Source organism: Dermacentor variabilis, chromosome 7 (genome assembly GCF_050947875.1).
Source record: "Dermacentor variabilis isolate Ectoservices chromosome 7, ASM5094787v1, whole genome shotgun sequence".
Taxonomy (NCBI): domain Eukaryota; kingdom Metazoa; phylum Arthropoda; class Arachnida; order Ixodida; family Ixodidae; genus Dermacentor; species Dermacentor variabilis.
The window spans coordinates 172,279,403-172,299,240 of NC_134574.1; the positions used below are offsets into that span (position 1 = coordinate 172,279,403).

General features: G+C 44.8%; 1 protein-coding gene across 3 annotated transcripts in view; it reads left to right on the forward strand.

The window, feature by feature from the left end:
• The window catches only part of gek (serine/threonine-protein kinase gek), a 320,768-nt gene that overhangs the window by 173,197 nt on the left and 127,733 nt on the right, over positions 1-19,838 (forward strand). For 2 of the 3 annotated variants that reach the window (XM_075700310.1, XM_075700309.1), the window contains exons 10-16: positions 6,936-7,001; positions 8,574-8,790; positions 11,218-11,337; positions 13,325-13,458; positions 15,460-15,566; positions 15,661-15,796; positions 17,228-17,379. In XM_075700310.1, the coding sequence (XP_075556425.1) occupies positions 6,936-7,001; positions 8,574-8,790; positions 11,218-11,337; positions 13,325-13,458; positions 15,460-15,566; positions 15,661-15,796; positions 17,228-17,379 (932 nt within the window). The remainder of the gene's footprint in view (positions 1-6,935; positions 7,002-8,573; positions 8,791-11,217; positions 11,338-13,324; positions 13,459-15,459; positions 15,567-15,660; positions 15,797-17,227; positions 17,380-19,838) is intronic. The other variant, XM_075700311.1, reaches the window with a different exon arrangement.

The following is a 19,838-nucleotide window of genomic DNA, read 5'->3' on the forward strand; positions in this document are numbered from 1 at the left end:
GCATTTATATGTTTCTACGGTTAGATGCTTTATAGACTCGTGTTATAGTCACGCCTTCATTATTGAAATTTTGTACTAGAAATCAAGGTGTGGCTGCTACATAAATATGAAGGCAAAGTTTTCTCTCTTTGTTTAACCTTGCTTTTCTTTCTTTCTTGAGTTCTTTTCTTGAAAAGGCCACAACATTTTTCATATAATGCTTTTTGTTAAATTGCAATTTTTTGCAAGCAATGTTCTAATTAAAATCACCCACTCGAACCCATTTATAACAATTGTGATTCTTACACAGAAATTGGCCTTTACATCAGCATTTAATTCTAGGTGGAGTTAACCTTCAAAACAAGCAAATTTAATGTCACTAAGGCTGCCGTCGGCAGATATGATTCGGCACCACTTTGTCAGGAAATTGGATTTTCAGTATCTTCATTCTTGATCTTTGCATCTTTCCACTCCATGGGACAAATTTTTGCTAAACAGCGATAAAAAATAAATAAATAAAAAGAAAAGAAAGAAAGAAAAGAAGCCTAGTACATGCATAAGATCGTTCTAAAAAGAATGATATCACCGTTGCACCTTTGAAACCAGCACCTAATTCTGATCACCTGTCATTGCGTGTCCTTAAGAGTTCACGATATATTCTACTATTGATGGGACTTGATTGAGCTCTGGATATGAGAGCAAAGTGTCCTAGTTGGCTAGAAGCACTAAGCACTAGGCCACCGTATATTGGAAATGTCTGGACACTGTGGCTGCGTGTCAGCCCCACAATGTTGAATGTGCTGAGAGGCCTTAAGTTACATTTTCTGTGTTGCTTGGGCTGAAAAAAGTACAAAGCTCAAACGGTACGTCAGCATGAGCCATTCTCAGCAACCAGCAATGACGTAAATGAAGTGTTGCCGAACCATTATCCGCTGACAACAGCATAGTAACCAACAACCCTCTGTATCACCTGCCCCCGGAGACAGCTGGAAAGCAAGTGACATTCCTTGCGGCTTTCAAAAGCCGCGCTTTGTGCTCACTCGCTCGTCTCGAAGCTTGTATTTTTGTCGGGATTGGACTGGAGTAGGAGCGTGCGCTGTTGCACTCGCAGTTCGGCTGCACATTCATGCTTCGCAACTTTAAAGTGCCATAATGTTACGATGAACACTTCGAGGCAAACCTTGAATTGTTTGTTGTAACAGTACAGCACTTCGAAAAAACATTCATTGTATGTGGACACAGTTTCATTAGGTAGTCTAAGAAATATTAGATGCACAGAAAGTTGGTCATTGTAACTGATGCATAGCTATATCTGGGATCATTATAAGTGTATTCGATTGTATTAATCATATACTTTATTCCTTGTGTTCAGTGAAAAAATTTAGTAAGATGTCAGAATAGAGTTTTTTGTCAAAGTGCATACAGTTAAACCTTGATATAACAAAGTAGGTAAAATCGACAATTTGCTTCGCTATGTCGAAATTTTGTTGTATTGAAATTCAATGTTTTATGCAAACAAGTACAGTCGCCAATCGATTTTTCTTGCTCGGAAAGGGGCCGCAGAATTTTCTGAATAATCAGGCAATCGAAAAAAGCAAATTTGAATGAGAAAACAATTCATTTTAATGAATTTGGGAGTCGGCGATGAATGATACGGTTTCATGCCACGTCGACAATATCTTCACATAGGCGGTACGAATTAAGCGACGCCAGCCATGCTTTCACGTGCACCCCGCCCCCATGGCTGATAGCGTTGCTCGCACTGGGACGTTGCTCTCATGAAGAGAGAGAGAGAAACAACTTTACTGGTCCATTATGAAATGAAACGCGTTAAGTGTCTGATGGGGTGGCTCCCTCTTCGCGGGCTCCATATACTTCCAGGGCCGCCTGGCCCCTGTGGATCAGTCGGAGCTGGTCTTCCAGGGCAGGGCTGGACAGCATGATCTCCCATCGCTCGTAAAGGGTGGGTATAGCAGGGGGGTTAGTTATGGGTATAGGTGGGGGGTGGTCTATGGAAAAATTGCACTCTCCTATGACGTGCCGAAGGGTGCCTAATGCATTGCAGTGAGGACATGTGTTCTTGTATCTCTCTGGGTATATTTTGTTCAGGAGGCAGGGGTGGGGAAAGGATCCTGCCTTGATTTGCCTGTATATTGTTTGTTCGGCTCTGGTCAAGGAGTGGTGGGGGTGCGGGAATGTCTTCCTGCCGTCCCTGTAATATTTGACTATATCTCTGTAATTTGTGATGGGTTGCCATGCCCTTGTCTCCTCCTCGTTGGCCCGGGAGTTTAACGCTCGGGCCTGTTGATGAGCATATTCATTGCCCTCAACTGAGGAGTGAGCCGGGACCCAAACTAATTCGATTGCTTGTTTAGGAGGCGTAGCTTTACCAAGGATTTTTAGTGCCGCAAGGGACATCCAGCCAGATCTGTAGTTCTTGTATGCAGCTTGTGAGTCCGTGACGATCTTGGTGACGTTAGGTTGCAGGAGTGCGAGAGCTATCGCTGCTTCTTCTGCTTCCTCCGAAGATGGAGTGTAGATTGATGCGCAGGTGACCAGCTTTTCTAGCCCAGTGACCACGACTGTTGCCCTCGTGGAGCGTTTGGATAGAGAGGCGTCTGTATATAAAACAGTGTCGTCTTCCTCCAGGGTCCTGGAGATGGCTCTTGCCCGGGCGTCGCGTCGTCCGGCATGCCTTGTGGGGTTCATGTTGCGGGGTAGTGGTTCGCATTCCAGCTTCTCACTCAACTTTTCGGGTAATTGGTCGTGGCAGGTGTAGTGCGATTCTTGCCATCCTAGCTTGCGGAGGACGCTTCTGCCCGCCTTGGTCTGGCTAAGGCGTACCCTTTGATTGGATAGGTGGGCTTCTACGAGCTCGGCTACTGTGTTGTGGACTCCCATTTGAAGTAATTTTGTCGTGGATGAATTTATGGGAATACCCAGGGCCTGCTTCGTGGCTTTCCTGATTATTGCGTCAAGTTGCAAGACGTCCTTCTTGAGGAGCTGCAGGTACGGCGCTGCGTAGACGATTCATGAGATAACAAAGGCCTCAACGAGGCGCAAGGTGTCCGATTCCTTCAGACCCCTCCGCCTGTTGGCCACTCTTCTGATCATATTCAAGATTTGGTCTGACGTGAGCTTGATTTTTCTAATCATAGCTGTTGCCTTGCCGTCCACCTGGATCAGGAGGCCCAGGATCCTGAGTTGAGGTACCGGGAGGATCCGGTTCTCTTCCAAAGTGATTTCTATGTTTTCTGCTTGTTTCCTTGGTGCACGTGGTCTGACAATGGTCAGCTCCGATTTTTGAGGCGAACAGCAAAGGCCACATGTCTTCACATAGCTGTTGATCGTGTCAGCCGCTTTTTGGAGCGTGTTTTCCATCCAGCCATCCGACCCTGCCCTCGCAGTCCAGAAGGTGATGTCGTCGGCATATAATGCGTGGCCCAGACCATCTATTGATTCGAGAAGCTTGGGCAACGGCAGGAGAGCCATGTTAAATAGGAGGGGGGAAGGACTGAACCTTGCGGCGTTCCTCTATCCCCCAGGGAGATCATTTGGGATGTCTCCTCTCCTATTCTGATCCTTGCCGTTCGGTTACGAAGAAAGTCTCGGATGTAGTTGTAAGTTTTCACTCCACAACCCGTGTTGCGCAGGTTGCGGAGGACACTTTCATGTGTGACGTTATCAAAGGCACCTGTGAGGTCTAGCACTAGTATCGCTCGCGGCGCCTGCTTCGTTGCTCACTTAATTACCAATTTGTTGAGTTGTACGAGAACATCCTGGGTGCCCAGGTGTTGCCTACAGCCATACATTGTCTCTGGCATCTGATCGGTGGCATCAAGATGTCACTGCAACCTCTTAAGTACCATACGTTCCATGACCTTCCCCACGCAGGACGTGAGGAATATCGGTCGCATGTTGTCGATGGGAGGTGTCTTCCCAGGCTTGGGTATGAAGCGGACTTCTGCCTCTTTCCATTCATGTGAAAGTTTGCCAGACTCCCAGACGCGGTTCATATACTCGAGCAGCTGTCTGCGGGCCTTGTGCTCGAGGTTGTTAAGTAACTTGTAGGTAATGGTATCGGGTCCCGGCACGCTGCCCCTGTTGCTCTCGGAGATTGCCGAGATCAACTCGGTGTCAGTGAATGGCTTGCCTAACACTTCATTGGTAGGTCCTGCGTAGTATGGAGGTGCGATATCACCCTTCTCCGTTTTCAGGTACTTGGCCATCAGGTCGTTGATGAGTTTGTTGGCACCCCCAGTATAGTTGTTGAGGGTGCGCGTGAGGCTTCGATTTGTGGCGCTCTTGCTGCCGAGAGAATCGATCAGGTGACGAAGGAGGCACCACGTCTTCCTGGTAGAAAGGGTGCCCTGCAGTCCATCACACACGCTCAGCCAGTTCTCTCTGCACAGCTTGGACGCGTATTCAGCAGCTTGCTTGTTGAGATCATGGATGCGTTTGCGAAGTTTCTCGTTGTGTCGTTGTTTCTTCCAGCGTCTGGTGAGGCCGTGTCGTGCTTCCCAAAGGTAGGCAAGCTTTGCGTCCACACAGGGTGTCTGCAGTGTGGTCGCAATTTTCTGGGTGTATTTTTCTATCAGCTCGAGTTGTTCCTTAGCCCATTCCCCGTACGGTTTGGTGCTGTTCGTGTCCTCATCTTCATCGGCTGCTCATGAAAAGCGCCGACAGCAGGGAGCGAATGCTTCGTCTGCCTCTTGCTCCAATGGGTTGCCTAAACTCCAAAATTATGTACGCAGCCTTCAATGCTAAACACACCGGAAGACAGCTTACATGATGCCACGGCGTCTCGGCACGCAAACTCTTTGCACACGGCAGATGTACCTCTAAAGCAAGGTGCACGCATGCGTATGCACTCAGCCACGCTTACAGCCATGTGCAGCCATGGCTGAAAAGTGTGCCAGAAATCGCCATGCGTGCCATATTAACCCCCCCCCCCCCCTTGCCCCTCGCGTGTGCTTGATCGCATTACCGTGAACTCGCTCCCCTTCCTCTCTTTCCCTTTGCTCGCATGAGGGAGGCAGCACTCGTGTGCGTGAAGCCACCATTTTTCTCTCTCTCGCACACTTTCACTCGCACTAAAGTACAAAGTGTGTGGGGCACAGGGCGCTCTTGTCACGCCTTGCGCGATTTGAGAGGTGCTTTTGCAGGCAGCCGCTTGTAATTCAATCATTTGGCCATCTGCGTCTGCAGAAGTTTACATTTATCGTCTCGGCATTCTTTTGCTGCGGAAGCAAAATTTCATCATATTGAAATTGCATACAAACACACTTTTATATTGAGGTTATAATTACATGATGTTCTGTGGACAAGAAGTTATGAAAAGTTAAATACTTTTTTACATCGAGAGTTTTGTTACCTTGAAATTCGTTATATTGAGGTTTAACTGTATAAGTCTGCAATGCAATTCTCTACACAATGACAGTCAAACAAATGTAGACTGCTTTGCGCACTAATGCATATTATCTTGTAGTCTACATTTGTTTCACTGTCATTGTGTAGAGAATGAGTTGACATGCATGACTCATTACAGCATAACACAGCGAAGTAAACCGTGAATTACTAGTACACATCTTTGGCAGCATTGGTGCCAACCAGCAAAAAGAGCACAGCTTGAGGTTCGGAATGAAAAGCTACAGCTAAAGATGAAAGGAGTGTTCTTTCAAACTTCCCAGAATGTTGTAGTATGAACTCATTTTGATTTCATCATACAAGTAGCTTGCTTTGCTTATGATTCCTAACTCTTTGTGGTCATACATCAGGCCCTTTCCTACGCTTCAATACAGTAGACTTCCGTTCGTACAATTTTTCGGTTAATTCGATCCTAATCGAAGGTCCACGCTAGCACCCACGGATTTCTGTGAGCCCAAACGTTCCAACTTGACCAGTCAGCATGCTTGCACTTGATCCCTACGGTGACCCCAATTGCGGCCTCTTTAGTGGCAGTGTCTGCCTCGACAGAGGTTAGGGGACAGTGAATGCGTTGAACGCACATTATCTCTTGCCAAAAACGCCTATTTACCCTAGGAGGATTTTTAAGCAATAACTGTAGCTCACATTGTCCAATTACACTATTTACCTGTTTCTAATATGCCCATTTTTCTTTCTTTTGTTCAAGAAAATTGCCTGCATGGTACAACTGGACACGAAACCAAAACTGAGTTTGTGGCATTCATATGCTCTACCACATAACATGGATGTGTTATGCGCCAACCGATGGGCACATGCTCTTGCGTGCATTGGTGCTTTTTTTTTTTGGTTTATTACGGCAATTTACGGGACCTCCTTTATTGTTGATATGTAATTGCATTTCATAGCTCATGTGTCTGAGGGAAACCCTTCTTCAGCAGCACACTTGAAGAATTTCGTATGTATTTTTCGTTCCTGAAGGCATCAAAAGGATGGTGCCAATTTTTTGCATGTGCCATTTTACGTAGAAGATTAACATCAGTTTAGTCAATGCAAAGATGATTTTAAGGCCGAAGAGGGATATATTTTGCATTCAGAGATCCAGCAAGAGTTCTCTGTTGCAAGCACTGAAGAAAGCAATTACATTTACTCCAGAGAAAATGGTTTATGTTGTGATCACCTAAAATATGATGCTAACGGGAAACTGGCACACCGCACAAGTGACTCAAGAACAAAGTTTATGGAGCTTCGGGAAATTTCCAGAGGGAAGCTTTCGGAGTAAATTGCCTGCTGGCCAGCTGTTCACATACGAGTGCTGTTTCTGTGCAGCATCCAAGAAGTGTGAGAGTTTCTGACCGGATGACAGCGAAGTGGTTGATGCTTGTGATGACCGCAAAGCCTTAACGCTTGCCCACTTACCAGCTTCTTGCAGATAAGCAGTAGATTACCAGACTGGTACAAGATTCTAAATAGTGTTCCAGTTTAATGAACAGAATGTGTTCTTCTCTTTCCTTTTCTTCTTTTTCTTCTAGTATTTCCCTGTAATGCCGTTCGGTCTCAGTCATGGAAGTGTGTTCAGTCGATTCGGTCGAAGGCTGGTAAGGGGATTCCTTGTGGGCCTGACGAATACAGACTTACTTTCTGTCTGCCACCTGCAACTGTAACATTTTAATAGTATCTGAGAGTGATTTGCTTTTACCATTCTGACACGTCGCTAACATATTAAACCCCTTAAATGTTTTATTATTTTGGCCCTAAGTGACCTTATTTTTCTTTCTTTATTTTATGGCTTATTTTCAAAATTCACTCCATAGAAAACCTTTCTAAAGCTTTCTAAAGGAAAAATGCTTTGTTTTACTATTCTACAAAGCAAAGTTCTTTACACCGAAGAAAGTTTTTTGTCCATTCTAGCATTTCTAAGGCAGGTCACGAATTATGTGGAACTTCATGAAGCATGGAACAGTGCACAAAGCTTTGCCACAGGGCTCACCCCAGATTGTTTCAGATCTGCCGAATGGCACGAAAAATGTGCAATTCCAAAAATCCAGCCTTTGAGCACTGACAAAGTGCTGTCACCTCTGTAGCAGAAAACAACGATCGCAACAAAAGTGCCCTTCCAGCGCTGCCAAAATGGCTGCCACCTGTGTTGTAGGACATGAAGACTGAATCAATGCAGCCTTCAAAGTGCTGAAAAAGTGCTGACATCTATGTAGTAAAACAAAAAATGAGTGAAATAACCATGAATTACAAGCGCTGGCACTGCAGTCGTCTGTGTAGCAAAAGAGAAACTAAGTGGGCGTGCTGGGTTCATCCAAATCACTTTGGGAATATTGCCGTTGACGAGCCGAGCTCATCCAAAGCAAGGTTAACCAGGATCGTGTTGACAAGCTGAGCTCGTTTGAAACACTTAAGGGGTTAACAGAAGACTACTTCATTTGACTAACTATATAACAAGCCTGCACTTGAATTTTGTGTGAGGTAGTTTTTTCATCTTACTGGCCCAAGCAAAGAAAACAGGTTTGTGTTCTGCATTGATACAGTTTCCTTGTTCAGATATTTATATATGTCTAGTGAAGAAGGCAGTGCTTCATTTGATTGAATTCTTGAGGAAGACATTAAGGAAATGTAAGAAAGCATGAGTACTTAACCTACGTGTCGAGGCATAGGGGTGTTGTGTGTCGGGACAGTAAGAAAAATGACAATAAAAATTGAAAGAAAATCTTATGAAATGGAATAAAACAGGGAATGGAAGGACAGGGAGGCCTCAAAATGAGACTTATGACTTATGGGACACGAAATGTCAGTTTATTGCGTGCAGATAAACAAGATAGATGCCTTATATAGAGGCATGTGTTGAGAACTTACTCCTTGTGATAACCAACTCTAGTATTGTATTGAACACTTGAGATCTTAACTGTGACATGATTATGGCTTAGAACCAAGAATTGTTTGATATCATTATAAATTTAAATTTCTGCCATCTGTCTCTCAAGTCTGGAAGGCTTGAAAAGCATGTTGGGATGGTTGCTACAAAACATGATGCTGCAGTTTGATAACCCTTTGATAAAACTGCCTGCAAGAATAGTGTCGCTTGTCATTGCCTGACCTTGCATGCTCCAAAATTGGGAGCTTCCATTCCTGGAATGTGACATGTTACGTGCACTGCGCAGGAGTCGGGACCACCGAGCACCAACGCAGTGTTCTCTGGGCTGCACCTGCCCTTTGTGGGCTTTACATACACATTAGGAAGCCGCCTGGCTAGTGGTGCGGGCGAGTCAGTGGTGGACGGCATTGCTACCCATTCGGGTGACCAGAGCCACCTGTCATGTGAGAAGAGGATTCGAGCCTTAGAGAGGGAGAATGCTGAGCTGAGCCAGCGCCTGGCTAGTGAGTGATACCTTTTCGTGATTAGTACTGTACAAGTATTGAATGAAACGCTGCTTGCAATAGGACATGAACCAGATGACGAATGTAAGTGCTCATCTTTGTCATCTCCTTTATATACTTAAAGGTCCCCTCACCAGGTCTGGCCATCTTGAGCTGATAAGCGCAGAGCATACATTGTGTGATAACAACGGTGTCTGCAAAGTATTACATCACTACGCACTGCGGAAAGATCTGAAATTTCAATCCGAACACCGTTTCCCTCTTCACTCGCAGCCGCCGCGCTCCACTCCGGACGATGACGTAATTGTGTCCCTGCGCCTACGTAATCGTGTCTGAGGTGTGACGTTGCTCGTGGTGACACGGGACTTCGAGAATTATTCAAGACAACATCTGTATCTTTGCGATCTGTTGCTTGAATTGACGAATTGAAGTTTTGAGAAACAATAAAACACACAAACTGAATGTCTACGTGTTTTTTTGTTTTACTTCGTGCCGAAGCAAGTGAGATGTACTTCCGCTTCGTCTGCTTGTTCCAACGGTCGTGCGGTCACGTGCGCAGGCACCAAAACTATGCCTTTTACTACCGTGTTCCAGTGCGTGATCACGCTCTGCGATCTGCTTGTTCTGCCTCAGTATTCGTGTAGCACTGAATTGTACCACTAATCATGTTTCCTTGTGCACAGCACGCAAAATCGTGTGCTGTGCAAACGAGACAACTCGCGCGTGACACCGTCGGCGAAAGTGCGTAGCACCGAAAAAAACGAAAAAAAAAAACAAATGCGAGGAGCAAGAAAAAAAAAAAAAGAAGGTGGGACCTGTGACGTATGTGTCACGTGATTCTCAAGGCCCGGTATGGGAGAACACAGGGAAGGAATTTCGCTTCCGTAGGTTAGAAGGGGCGAGTGGAGAGCGCGTCTTGCTTGGCAGTGGAGCCCGCCTGCTGAAATCGTGGGTTTGCGGTACTGAAATATTTCTGTTTCAGCTATCAATGAGCCGATATGAAAAAATTTTGAGTCAGAACGCTTCCTAGAGGACACAAAAACAACAACCAGTGTATAACCAATATTTGCTATGGGGCCTGGTGAGGGGCCCTTTAAAAGATGTGTTTGGCAAGTTGGGTCATTATAATTAAGAGATTAAAAGAAAGAAAAGAAAAACTGACACTGACCAGAAAGATGAGCACCTGTGCTGTTTTCTGTTTTGTTGGCGGCTTCTTCTTTTATGCTGGTGTGGACAGGTGAGCAAGACATGAAGCACATGAGAAACATGAGTGCTTGTATTTGTTTTCTTGGTGTCTTTGTGTAGTACATGAAGCAGGCGACAAAACTGAACATTTGTGTATGTCATCTCCTTCATGTGCTTTGCTTAATAACGAAGAAAAAAGTAGTTTTCACAACAGGACACGAAGCAGACAACCAAGATGAGTGCTTGTGTTTGTCATTTGGTCTAGATTCTGGTATATGAGCAATGAAACAAACGGTGCTTGCAACAGGACATGAAGCAGACAGCAGACATGAGCTCTTGTGTTTGTTGTCTCCATCATGTCCTGAGAAAAATTGTTTTCACAGCAAAAGATGAAGCAGATGGCAAACACAAGCTCTCCAATTTGCTGTTTGCTTATGTCCTGTTGTAATGACTGTCTCTTTCATTAACCAAGTAATGTTACCCAAGTTTTATTACACAAGCGCTGACCAGCCCAAATTAGTTTTTTTTTTAAGTACTTCGTAAATTGTGTATATGGCCTTTCTTTCAATCTTTCAAACTTCCTCCGTGGGAGTACAGGTTGCTTCTATGTTCACACACTTTAAAATGTTCCACAGTTAATGACTGATCTTTAGGACATGCCTGATAATTCAGAAATGTTGAAATGCCATGTACCCCATAGAGCCAATGTATAAGGACATCTGAAATTTCGTATGTCAGCACCCTTTGGCGCATCCAATTTTTCAGACTTTTTGCCGTGACCGCTAGTTTGAAGTGGCATTAATCAAAGCCACCATCACAACCATATCAATGATGTCGCAGCCTTGAACCAGTGCACTTGCGCACCGACCTGCTGGCACCCATAGCCACTGTGACAACGCTAGGCCTAGCTGCTCTGACCTTCGCTACCAAGCTTCCTGCTGTTCAATGCCTTATATATTATTCAAAGATTTGCCACTGTCAGCAATGATGCCGAATGCTGCCTTTGGCATCTTCGCCAATGGCTGCGACGTGCGGAAAGTGCAGCAAGGGTGAAGCATTGCATAATGCCGGTTCCCACCGGAAGTCTGAAAAATCACACGTTAACTGTATTCACAATAGTTTCAAATGTGTGCAATGTTTGATGTGCCAGCCTTTTGCATGGCAATGTTGCTATGTATTGCCTGCGCAGAACACTTCCTGATCTTTGTACAGTTGTTTTCTTCTTTTTCTTTTCTCCTTCAGGTGATCTCAAAAGAGGACTGCCAAATTCAAACAGTGAAGTGTTACAGAGGACATCATCAACAGATGGTGAGGTCCGTAGGCTTCAGGATGAAGTCAACACCTTCAAGAAAAGGAATGCAGGTGTGTGCTCTCACAGTGAAATTTCTTGCTGGGATGAATGAGTGATTTTAAGCTGCCTCACTTATAGCTGTGTACAGTAAAATCTCGTTAAACCGTACGCAGTTAAACAGTAGTTTCGTTTTAAAAGTAGTAAAGTTAAATCCCCAACTGAGCAGCCATTGAACATAATGTGTTTTGTATCCCCATAAACCGTACCAGCTTATTGCGTACATATCAGTTAACACATAGCGTTTCCACTTTTCGTCACACAAACACGGCAGTACGTCGTCTCCATTGGGTGGCCCGGCAGAACAACAAGCCTCAGAGATCAGAACACTGGCCCGCAAGTGCCCTGTGTGTTTGTGCTTGAAGCCACATCAACATTAACATCAACTTGGCGCCGTGCCAGAGAGCGTTGTGGCGTCATGCAAGCAAGGACTCGCGTTATTGCCGAAGCTCAGATAAAAAAAGATGCCGGGTGCTCAGCATAGAAGAAAAATTAGACATTGTTCGTGCTATCGAATGTAACACGAAGAAGTCGGCGCTGGCACGCGACAGGGATCTGTTGTTGATTGCGGTGTGTGGCATTTCTTGTGTGTGACCGCGAATAGATGTCGGCTATGAGGTTCAACTTATCGCCATCGTTGCCTCTGTTGTTGCCGAAGTGTCGACTAGCGACAGTGATGAGGATGACACGGAAAGTGACAGCACGGGCGATTCAGGCCTGACAGTGGCAGAAGTTATGTGTTACGTCAGCCTCATCAATGCAATCGTCGCGACGAGAACAGCACCCCGCAATGAAAAGGGCACCCTGTGACTTATGCAGCACTGCCGTGCGTGCATGAAGAGTACTTAATGCCAGCGAGGAATCTGCCATGTGAGGGTTTGCTGCAAAGAGGGGACTAGCTGAAGAGCTGGCTCACAGCTTCAGTAAGTTTGAGGCTGCTGTCGTCGCTGCTAGGCCACCACGGCATCAAACGAAAAAAACACTTTTGTCGCGAGAAGTGAATAAATACTGCATGTTGTTTTCCCCTTTCATCACACTTTCTCCGAGTTCTGTTTTTGACAGGTAAGTGGGCGATCTCATGCTACTTAGGTTAAGCAGTACTGCCGTTTAGTACATACTTTTTCCGAGCTCCGACCAGCTACGGTTTCACGAGGTTTCACTGTATTTACCTGTTTTAGTGCTTAGCAGAGGGGTTATGTTGAGTGACTAAACATGTGAGTTTTGGTCATTAAAATTTGTAGTGCTCATACTGAAACACCGCAAGGCATATATGAAGAATAAGATGGTTTGAGGAGTAAAACCTGTCATTAATTAGTTAATTGAATAATGAACCAATCAGCCAATCAACTAACCAACCAATTTTACCATCCTAGAGCAGCATCCAATCATTGATTACCAGGATTATTTCTATTCTATAACAAATCATTGGGTACAATGAAGAAAACTTAAAATCTGGCTGTTCATGTTTTGCATCAGTGGATTTTCTGCGGCTGTACCATCACCAAAAATTCAGGATTCAATGCAATATTGGTTATAGCAAAGTGAAAACTTGTTCACATACACCTCAAAAATATGTTTTCTGGTCATAACGTTGAATACTCAGCAAGGTAAACTTGCAATGACATGATCTGATGTCCAGAAGCACACATTTTGGATACGGGCATGCATTTTGGCCAGCATGTTGGCTTTTCTTGTCTGGGCTGTAAGCGACCCAGCATGCCAATCATGCATGATTTCACCAATTAGACAAATTCCACAGTTATAGCATGTTGTTGTACAGACAGCTAGCATGGTGGTATGTCGCACTGCTTGAGAGTGAAATTGCAACCATGTGGAAATAGGAAGCTTAAATGGAAATTATGTGGTTTTCATGGAGTTTCAACCTCATGTCATTAGACAGGCTTTGAACTTTTGATAAAGGGTTACTGTACATTATTCATTAACCTGTTTTGTAGCTTGTCTAATGCTCATTTTTGTTCATCTCTGGTGTGCATGTAACAGAGTTGGAGTTGGAGCTGCAGCAGCGGCAGTCTTTGTCCAATTCTCACGGGAGTTACCCTGTTGGGGATGCCAAGCTCAAGGAGTTGGACAAGGCTTTGCGACTAGCGCGGGTAGAGAAGGAAGATATTCAGCGAGTAAGTGATTGTCCACTTGAGTCCTCATTGTGTCAAGCAGATATGCATTTGGATTGCAGAACAGCCTAGTGAGGCAACTGGAGCAGTTTGTGATACATAGGTGGCAGTCAAAAGGTTGCACCAGATGTTTCACGTAACTTGAGCCAAGGATTAAAAAAATGCGGTAAATGTTATATTGTTTGCTGTCATGTGGTGCTCCTCAGAGTAGTTTTTATATCCTGCTTAATTAGTTACTTAGCTGATACCCCTGTCACACGGGCACCTGCGAACTCTATTTAGCTCCTTCGTCTTTACGTCAAAGGAATTGCGCTCTTCCGTGTCCCATGGTCTCCTTGCACCAAAAAAAGTTCAATGGAGATTTTGGCGAGGGGAGTTCGGCAATGGGGGACCGTTATGGCTGGTTGGAGTACTCTCGTTCCCAGATAGCTACAGCTGCAACGAAAGCCACGCTAATAAAATCATCATAACTGGCTCACTTACAAATTTTGGCATTATTATTATTTTTTTGCCTTGGTTTATACGCCAGGTAATGGGAGTTTTTAATTTGTTTTTAAGGACATAGCGCCTGGACCTTCTGCACCAATGCTTCACCATGCCGCATGGGGAAATATTGTTCCGCCATTTCGTTTGTTTATCTGTTTCGTCACTCATCTGGAAGCAATTGAGCTCACTGCAAACACACGCACACACACTATTACACAGCACAGAATCACAATTTGAAGCGCACTGGTCGAACAGTGTGACCCAAGATGCCCATTCATGAAAGCAAGAGCGCAGTATGACATCGCTTTCAACTTCACTATGCTTGGAAAACAAGTCTTGCGGTAACATGCAGTAACATACAGTAAACTTGCTGTGATTTTATTAGATTACATACTGCATAAAAAAAAATTGGAGGACGCTTAAGCTTCGCCTTCAAAAGTGGAACGCGATAGCGTTATCACACCCCGTTCGCACCGCCTATCAAATGGTCTACACGAGCCAAACATTGCGATCGGCACGGAGAGCCGGGCCGCGAAGCGCCATGAAGGCGGACGCGATCATGGGTGATCATGGGGCGAGTGGTGATCATGGGGTGAGTGGTGATCATGGGGTGAGTGGTGATCATGGGGCAAGTGGTGATCATGGGGCGAGTGGTTCTGCGTGTGCGCAGCAGAAATGTAGCGGAAACGTACTTCGCTACTCGTGAAACTGCGACTTCTGTAATTTACATGGTCATAATTACCAATATACACAGCAGTATCACTTTCTATGGCACGTTTCTAAGGCAACACCGCATTCACTAGAGGCAATTTTGTACCACTTTGAACGATCGAACTCGTGGCTGAGTGGTAGCATCTCCGTCTCATACTCCGGAGACCTTGGTTCGATTCCCACCAGCCCATTTTGCAAGATGCTTCTTATTTATAAAGTGCCTTCCAGGATTTATCGCTCACGGCCAACGCCGCCGACGCCGACGACACTGGATTTTCTATGACACAAGCTCCTTAACGCTGTCACATTAAAACCTACCTTTAACGGCTGGTGTATATGTGAGCAGTTGTACGCAAAAGTAAGCGCAGCAGCGCTGTTTCTGTCCCATGCGGAGCCCGTCGAAAGCTCGCATTGTGCTGTGTAGCACGGCCGCAACTCCATTGCCATTAATCTCCATTAGGGAGTTTCATGTCAACGAAGTTTGCGGGTATCTGTGTGACAGGAGTATAAACTGAATTATGAAAAAAACAAATTTAATATTCAATTTAAAGCCAAATGTATTTTGTTAGGTTGTATGGGGAATCCATTTTTTGGGGGCCAACATACCTCCTGCATGGTGCTTTCTTCTGGCATTTAAGGAAAGCCTGCGAAATATGAAAAACAACATGTCACTGGGCACATGCGCTATCAAATTACAGCATTCTCAACTGTGTTTCAAGTGAACGGTGACCTGGCTATCACTTATCAGAGACAGCTCTTGAAATTTTTGTGTACAGAAAAAAATGTTTGTCACCTTTTCATTCATAGGAGTTAAACGATGCCCAGGAGAGGCTAAAACAGCAAAGCAAAGAGCTGAAGGATGCAATAGCACAGAAGAAACTTGCCATGGATGAGTACACAGAAGTCAGCGACAAGTATGAGTACACTGCATTCATATTTTTCACTTCTTTCCACTAAAATAATCTTTTCAAACACTTACAGTGTTATCTTGTCCCCTCTTTATGCCAGGCTTTCAGAGTTGCGGACACAGAAGCAGAAGCTTTCACGACAAGTACGCGACAAGGAGGAGGAGCTGGAGAGTGCAATGCATAAGATCGACAGCCTCCGACAAGACCTTAGAAAAGCGGACAAACTGCGAAGGGAGGCAAGTACACCTCATTTTGGCAAAACTCCCTCAAAGGAAGTTTCTATCTCCCTAGGTCTCATTTTTTGTGAAGGAACTAATTTTTAGCACCGTATTTGTTTCATTACATCAAGGAATTCTCTTCCCAAAAAAATTCACCGACGATTACGATAGTCCCTAATGCGAAACTTGAGCACAGCTCTATATGTCCCTTCATTTCACAACATATTGAGGCAAAGAATTTGAGAGAGACATGTAGCAGAGTTGGCGATTGTCGGAAATCTCTCTGCGGGTCAAGTGCGTCGCCTTTTATGCATGACTCATCGAAGATTCTAGTGTAATCACTGGTGTCACGTGGCTTCCAGAAAGTAGTACTACACATTTCACGGTACACATACAATCAGATTACAAAACAGCCGCAAGCCATGACAATTGAAATAAGTGCGAATGACACCAAACCAAGCTAACCAAACAAGCACGAGTGAGAGTTGACGCGAGCAGGCGATAGTACGAAATGGGCGGTCTGGGTGAGACAACGTGTAAGTACACATCAAGCGCTCAGGTCGGTTTGCACGACCCCATTTTCCTGCACGCACGCGCCACTGAAGGGGCCTCTCTCATTAGTTTCCGCCATTTGCAGCTTGTGTCTTTCATCTCCTGCTCCTCATTCACTCTTTCATCTTTTGCTGTGCTTGTTTGCTCAGTTATGACACCGCAGAAACCCTCACTGCAGGAACGGGCCCCTAAGAGCTGCGCTCTAAAACTTACCAAGACTGCTTATTTATGAGACAGAATTAGGTCGGTTAATGAAAAATGTCCCGGTGGCAGCCTAGCAACCAGATGAGCTAGGCTTCATAAAGATAGAGTAACTCAGTAAGGTTGTTATTAAGAAAAATGTAAGCTGTGAAGGGAGACAAGTACAGGTATTTTCACTAAGATGGCCTAGAAAAGTTTTGAACACCTTACCCTTCCATTTTGTCAAAAAACTTTTCTTAAAAAATTGCCCCAACTGCTTTTTGTGACAGAATGAGGGATAAAAAAAATTTTCCAATGGCAATCTAAGTCCAGATTAGCTAGGCTCCTCTGAAATTATTAATTTTTAAGATGGCTAAGATTAGATAAAAAGTGTAACTATCAGACGAGGTATGCACAATTACCAGACAGTCAGTTGCAACGAAAATGTGTCTGGTAGGGAATATGGGGAATGAAGAAATTTCAGTCACTGATCAAGTCAAGGTGAAATATATATACAGTATGTATATATTACGGAGCCTGTACGGGCTCCTTGTTCACACTGCAGGCTCCTTAGTGTGACCATGGAGTTTGCATGGACTCCTTAGTGTCTGCTTTTTCACCTTGACTTGGTGAATGATCCAACTTGTTCATCCATAGTTATCAGAGCCCCATTGTACAAGCCAGCATAAAGAAAAAGTACTGACATTTGTACCACAGCTTGAAGCTCGTGCAGAAGAGACGCAAGCTGAGGCCCTGAAGGAGCGGCGGTTACGAGAGCGCAGCGACGAATATGTGCACCACCTCGAAGGGGAGCTCGAGAAGTGCCAGGTTGGACGGCCAGCGCACGACGTTTCTCAGGAGGTCTCCAGGTGGGCTATTTCTTCATTTGCATTAAACACTTCATTCCTGGCTCAGCCTTGAACTCCTGAAAAATTAGCACCTTTCCTCTTGTTATTCCTACTTTTCCCTGATTATAATTTTACTTGCTAGGTTTGCTAGCAGAGCCTTTTGTGTCATATGTGCCAATGGGATGCGCACTTGTGCAAAATTTTGCTTGCGACAACAATTTATACAAAATGCTTGCATGCACAGTTCATGTCATCTTGTCTGGAGACTCTTGTGTGTCATATGTCTCATCACAGTCACAGAAAACAAGACAAAAACACAAAGATGTGAAGTGAAATCTTAGAGGCAACACATATCATGTTGCCACCATCGTCATCGGTATCATGTTCCTCACCATGATCATCATCGTTATCATATAGGGAACAGGCTGGCTTCAGGAAGGGATACTCTACTGTGAATCACATCCATTTTATCAATCAGGTTATCGAGAAATCCGCAGAGTAGAATAAACCTCTTTATATGGCTTTCATAGATTACGGAAAGGCATTTGATTCAGTAGAGACACCAGCAGTCATAGAGGCATTACGTAATCAAGGAGTACAGAACGCTTACGTAAATACATTGGAAAATATCTACAGAGGTTCTACAGCTACCTTAATTCTACACAAGCAGGAAGGTACCTATAAATAAAGGGGTCAGACAGGGAGACACAATCTCTCTAATGCTATTCAATGCGTGCTTGGAAAAAGTATTCAAGCTATTAAACTGGGAAGGCTTAGGAGTAAAGAATACGGCGAATATCTCAGCAACCTTTGGTTTGCCGATGACATGGTTCTATTCAGCAACAATGCAGACGAGTTACAACAAATGATTGAGGACCTTAACAGAGAGACTGTAAGAGTGGGGTCGAAGATTAATAGGCAGGAGACAAAGATAATGATGCATAGCCGGGCAAGAGAGCAAGAGTTCAAGATCGCCAATCAGCCTGTAGAGTCTGTGAAGAAGTATGTTTACCTAGGTCAAGTAATCACTGGGAACCCTGATTATGAGAAGGAAATTCATAGAAGAATAAAAATTGGATCGCATATGGCAGACATTGTCAGCTCCTGACTGGAAGCTTAGCATTAACATTGGAAAGGAAGGTGTACAACCAGTGCATTCTACCAGTACAGTCGAACCCGGCTATATTGAGCTCGCAAAGAATGCCTATTACCGTTGAATCCCACTACAACGAAATTCATGATGCCCCCCAAAAAAAATTAGTTCTCGCGGAACTTCATTAACACAAAAATTTGATATGAAATGCAGAAATAATTGCCCAACCAGCAGTAAAATCATTTAATGCCAAAAATCTGTAAGCTTGGCTTGCTTGCGCTTCACGGCGAGCAACGCCGTCACGCGATTTTGACATTCAGTCAGCAGACCCATCGGGACATCGTCATCACATTCAGCAACGAAATTCCTGATTACATCGAAAGCGTCCATCACCTGTGAGGCAGTTGCCTCGGCAGGCACGTCCTGTATGTCATCTTCGACATTGGAAGAGTCCTCATCATTCCGGGCGGCTTTGATAATCCGTTCATCACTCACCTCTTAATGAACTCTAACACAATTATCAGCGCCGATATATTCGTCAAGCTCGAGATTAGGCGGCATGTTTCCCATTTTTTCCAGCGTTTTCCAGGCGGCCGTGATTCCCGGTGCCACTGATGCCTCTTTGTCGTCTGTAACGTCTAGTGTTGTTGTGCCAGCAGAGTCTACGGATAGATCTTTGGCAAATCCAGCGTGCCTGAAATAGTTTGCAATTATTGAGCAACCCAGCGTGTTCCAGGCAGCAGACATAATTTGCAGCACCACTTACATGTCCACCTTCGTGTCTCGGCCGGTTTCACTGTTGAAGAGCAGCCGCTGAATTAACCTCCCAGGATAAGCGCGCTTCAGGCTCAGAATCACACCCTGGTCGAGAGGCTGTAGGACAGATGTGCAATTTGGAGGGAAAAACCTCAGCTCCGTGTTAGCGAGCTTGCCTTCTTCGGAGTGATGTCCTGAACAATTGTCCAGAAGCAAGAAAACTTTACGTTCCAGCCGCTTCATGTCGCAGTCGAATGCCACCATCCACTCTGTGAAAATAGCGGGGGTCATCCATGACTTGTTCGCCTTGTACTGCACAGGTAGGCTACGGGATCCCTTGAAACAGCACGGCTTGGCACTTTTAACGCGAAAGTGTTAAGGAGCTCGTGTCGCAAAAAAAGCCGGTGTCATCAGCATCGTCGGCGTTGGCCGTGAGTGAAAAATCCCGGAAGGCAGTTCATAAATAAAAACAACTCACAAGATGGGCTGGGTGGGAATCGAACCAGCATCTCCGGAGTGTGAGACGGAGACGCTACCACTCAGCCATGAGTTTGATGGTTCAAAGCGGGACAAAAGCATCTCTAGTGAATGCGGTGTTGCCTTAGAAACGTGCCGTAGAAAGTTATACTGC